The sequence below is a fragment of the Echinops telfairi genome, unplaced genomic scaffold (assembly GCF_000313985.2).
Source record: "Echinops telfairi isolate 266 unplaced genomic scaffold, ASM31398v2 ScPeMD7_3533;HRSCAF=4204_0, whole genome shotgun sequence".
NCBI lineage: Eukaryota > Metazoa > Chordata > Mammalia > Afrosoricida > Tenrecidae > Echinops > Echinops telfairi.
Window position 1 is genome coordinate 594,228 of NW_022107431.1, and position 5,033 is coordinate 599,260.

Consider the following 5,033-nt stretch of genomic DNA (forward strand, 5'->3'; position numbering starts at 1 on the left):
CTCAGGCGGCTCCCGGCGGCCCGGAGCCTGGGCGCCGAGGCCGTCCGTCCCCACTGGACCCCTTGGTGGCCGGGCCACCCTGGGCCCGCTGTGACCTTCCTGGGCCGCTTCCCCGCGGCCTGCCCCGCCACGTCCTGGCCGTTTCTGCGCCTGGTCACCTCTCTGAAACCTGGTGGCACAGGTGAGGGGACACTCCTCAGCCCCGAAGTTGGCCTCAGGCGGCCTAGGGCCTATGTGCAGGACTTTGTAGCAGAGCTTCCACCCGAGATACTTGCCCTCAAGTCCCTGGACTCGCGAAGACAGTGGTAGAGCAGCGTGCGAAAACCGGACGTTGCTCGTGGAACTTCGTTACTTGCCTTGGTCCACACAGGGACAGGGTCGGCTGTAGCCCACCGCGCTGTCCCTCCCCTGGGCAGAGCCTCCAGCCCCACGTGTCCTCTGGTATGTGGGAAAGACTCGTGTCTGCTAGTGTCTCAAGTGTACCAGCTGTTAAAAATCTCTGGGCCGGAAGTCTGCACGCACCCCGGCCTCGGCAGGACCTCCTGGGCCTCGGGAGCCCCCCTGTAGGCTAGGATGCCTCCTTAGAAGGTGGAAACCACCTGGGACTCCGAAATAGAACTGTCTGCTTTTGTGGACCAGGAAGCAGGAAGGAAAACATGGATAGCTGTATCTGGGTCAAAACTCAATGCCATCCAGTATCTAATTAGAGGAAGTCAGTCTTACTGGAGCAGCCAGCCTCTCCTTTCTCCTGCTGTTAGCCGTCTGATGCTTTACTGACTGTCAGTAAATCCCTCCAAGTCTTGTTCCAGAAACTTCTGGTATGTCTCACCAGAAAAGGGTCAGATGACCATATGCTCATGTTATGCACAAACGTATTTTGCCTAGGCTTTGTCATATCTTTCTATATGGGATGTCAGTGCTTTCTGTGTGGGCTACGATCTGTATGGGGTATGACGGGCTCAAACAGCAACAACTGTGACGGTGCAGGACAACGAATCAGGAAGAAGGGGAACTGAATTGGTGCATTTGAATTGTGGTGCTGGCAAAGAATATTGCAAGTACCGCAGACTGCCAGAGAACAAAGATCTGTCATGAAGAAGTACATCCAGCATTCTCCTTAGTGAGACTGGCCTCACCTCTTTTGAACATGTTCCAAGAAGGACCAGTCCCTGGAGAAGGACATCATGCACAGAAGCAGGTCATCAAAAAGGAACCTCCTCAAAGAGATGGACCGACACAGTGGCTACGAGAGTGAGCTCAGGCATGATTGTGAGGAAGCCACGGGAACAGGCAGTGCTCCATTCTGTGTGCCATGGGGTCACTGTGAGTCACAGATTGGATGGAACCTGAACCTGACAACAACGTAAAGTTAGAGGACTCTATTAGTGCTCTGACTGTCAGATATGTTACACGCTGTAAATTAGCTGTGTGTGTGTGTGTGTGTGTGTGTGTGTGTGTTCCCCGACAGGGATGGGAGGGTTTGCTGTAATTTGACAATGACCCAGTAGTCTTACGTGTTAGAAGCAGAAAGGTGTTTTAACCTCAGTTGGTAAGAAACCAAAAAGATGTAGAATTCCAGGTGAAGTGAATGGTGATTGAATTGATCAGTTTGGACTTTTGCTTCAGGTTTTGGCCGTGCCAAATTATTGGCCCTTTTAAATACAATAGGAAGTTACATTTGTATGAATAGTTCTCAAAAAAGCCCCTAACTTGTTGAGCCTTGTAATAAATAAGCCTGGGAGAAAACAATACTTTAAAAAATATATTATTTTTCCTTCTCTCTAATGTACAGGATGATAATGAAGATAATTCAAATGATGGAACCCAGCCATCCAAAAGGAGACGGATGGGCTCAGGAGATAGTTCTAGGAGTTGTGAGACTTCAAGTCAGGATCTCAGGTACTGGTCTTTTATTGCTTGATCACACTTTTGTGTGCTATGGTCGTTTTCTCTGCACCACTTCCCTCTCTCCCTACCCCATCCCTAGCAACAGTAGGTATTTGACATTTAAAATGTTTTTCAATAAGATGCCAGAGTTGCTCTTGCTATTGGTGCAGTGTCTACAGTCACTTTTCAAAGCAGCTTCACTGAGATTAATTTACTAGCTGTAACTCACCCTGTTCTAAGTGTGCTGCAGTTCAGTGATTGTTAGTAAATTTACAGAGCTAGGCAATTGCTACTACAACAATCTAGTGTTTTTCTCCCAGGGAAATGCACGTGACAGGTATTTGGAGGCATCTTGGGCTCTAGGTTGTTTATGACATTAGATTTTAAACTGTGAAATAAAATGATTTGGTAGACTGCAGAACAGGAGAGTAGTAGGACCAGGAAGATCCAGAAATCCTGACTGGCTCTTCGTTCTGCTTAACTCTGATGTTGAGGATGAAGATGATCTAAAAAGCTGTTTCAAAAAAAAAAAAAAGTTGTTTCATAGGAATCCCAGGAGAAAGGTGTTTTGTGGATGTTTTAGTGAATGCAATGAAATCTGATTAATTAAACCAGTTACCTAATATTATTTTCTGTCTCTATCAAATTGTCTATTCTGGACATTTCTTACAAATGGAATCACATGTTGTTGGCAGTTTAAAACTCATTGGCTGCTTTGTGAGGTAAAGAGACTTCCTGCTCCCATAAAGATCTACTGTAGTCTCAACATAGTCTCCGACACCAGGTAATGTGATGGCATTGGTAGTATACCTATGAGTACAATTTCAGGGCCATACTACATTCCCAGTAGTCTCCCACAACGGTTTTTCAGTGTGCCCACATCCTTGTCAGTGCTTGATGCTACATTCCCGTCTTAGTGTGAGTGGGAATCCCACTTTGGTTTCGCTTTGCGTTTTCCTGGTGGCTGATGTATCTTTTCGTGTACTTTTGACCTTCTGTACGTCTTTGGAAAAATGTCTATGCAGATCTTTTCTCGTTTTTAAATTGAGCTATTTGCCTTCTTATTGTTGATTTGTAAGCAAGTCCGTTACCAGCCATATGTCCTTCCATGGTATCAGATGTCTTTATTTTCTTGGGTGATTTCATTGATAGCACAAACGTTTTTCATTTTGATAAAGCCCTGTTTACCTGTTTTTTCTTTCACTGGTCATATGCCTGGCTGGCGACCCTTGTAAACTCCTTGTGCCAATCTAGAGTCATCCTGATTCACCTGTGGTTTCTTTGTAAAAGTTTTATAATTTTAGCTTTTATGTTTAAGGTATTTAACTTTCATATTTAAGGTTGTTGGTCAGATTGAGTTCATTCATAATGTAGGATGTGAGAGGGGGCCAGCCTTATTCTTTTGCTGGTGGATAGATATCCAGTGCTCCCACCATAATTTTTGAAAGCTCTGTCCTTTCTTCAAGAACTTATTAAATGGACAGAATCATAAAATAATATATAATTTCACTTGTCCCTGGATGAAAGTTAGAGGTCGTATTCGCTTAGAAATTCATAGTCTTTGCAATTTGTCGTTGAGACTGCGTACAGCACACTGGACACCTTCAACTGAGACCCCTCTGTGTGCCGGTGTTGGTGAAGTCTGTGAGGACAGGTAACGATGGCTCGTTAAGGAATAGATTTTAAGCTTCTTTCTCAGCTTCCTGTGACTCACGGAACAATGCAGGGACAGGAGACAGCGGGCTCGTTGGTACCCTGGGAGGAGATTCCAGAGCTGCTCCCGCTGTCCTGAGTCTACAGGGCCCTCTGAGCTAACAAATGCCTTTGCTCCTGGTGGCTGTGATTCCTGGTTCTTGGTGGTGTACAGAGACATTTCCTTTGGCATTGTGGATGAGGCCTTTATAGTTCTTTTACCTGTTTTGTAAACATACATGCTTCCTGAGAACTTTGTATTATCTAGTCATGGGAGACAGACTGACAGTTTAATTACTTAAAAGTAGTTTTTCAGAATGTTGTAAACATAAACATGATTTAAATAAAAGAAGGCCCTTTAAGGACTAACATATGTTTCTGTGCTTAGCTTTAGCTACTACCCAGCAGAGAATCTGATAGAATACAAATGGCCCCCTGATGAGACGGGAGAGTACTATATGCTTCAAGAACAAGTCAGCGAGTACTTGGGTGTGACCTCCTTCAAACGGAAATACCCAGGTACTGAAGTCCTAGTTTATGGTGCTGGATGCCTGCATGGTGGAACCTGGAAGAGCCAAAACTGGACCAGACTGCCTGGCTTTTCTAGGTCTCTGGGGATGTCTGCCTTTGACAAGGGTGCAGTCTTGCTCTCTAAGTGAAAATATTCCAGTTTTCCTTTTCTGGGAGGTTTCCACCGAAACAGCTTTCACAGGTTTTATTATATTTGGAAGTCAGTATTTTTTTCTGATGTGCATGACTACAGTATACTTTATATTCTTGTGCTGCCTTTCACTTCCCCCTGTTGTACGCTGTCTCCCTCCACTGTTTGTACACCTCACACACACACGACCTCTGCCTAACATTGACCCTGCCACACTGACTGGCCTCCCCCTCATCCTGACAACTCCCTCCAGCTACCCTGGACTGCATACCCCAAACTCTCCTCATACCTTGACCTCCTTCACACCCTGACCTCCCCTCATACCTCGACACCTCCCCTTATACCCTGACACCTCCCCTTACACCCTGATCTCCCTCACACCTTGACTTTCCTCATATACTGACCTCCTCACTGACCTCTCCACCTGCCACTTTCCCCTCACCTACCTCCCTGTGCCTCACAGGCTGACCTATCCATCACATACTCACTTTGCCTCACGCACCAGCCTTCCCCTCACGTACTGACTTCGTGTTTACACACTGACTTCTGCGGACACCCTGAGCCGTGCCTCACATGTTCACTTATATCTCCTATTCTAATTGCCTCCATGCCATGAACTGCGCCTCACACCGACCCCCCCCTTACTTGCTGCCCTGTGCCTCACATCATGACCTCCTCTTCACATCTTAACCTCCCTCTCATCCATGACCTCCCCTCATCTGCCACCTTATGCCTCCCACCCTATCCGTACCTTCCCTTCCCATACCTCAGCCTCCCCTCACATGCTGACTCC

At 46.5% G+C, this 5,033-nt stretch overlaps 1 protein-coding gene across 1 annotated transcript in view; it reads left to right on the plus strand.

The window, feature by feature from the left end:
• The first annotated feature begins 1,797 nt into the window (after window positions 1-1,797).
• The window catches only part of PHF10 (PHD finger protein 10), a 14,891-nt gene continuing 11,655 nt past the window's right edge, over window positions 1,798-5,033 (plus strand). Inside the window, exons 1-2 of the mRNA XM_004701904.2 lie at window positions 1,798-1,899; window positions 3,968-4,098. Of these exons, the coding sequence (XP_004701961.1) occupies window positions 1,847-1,899; window positions 3,968-4,098 (184 nt within the window). The 5' untranslated portion in view covers window positions 1,798-1,846. The remainder of the gene's footprint in view (window positions 1,900-3,967; window positions 4,099-5,033) is intronic.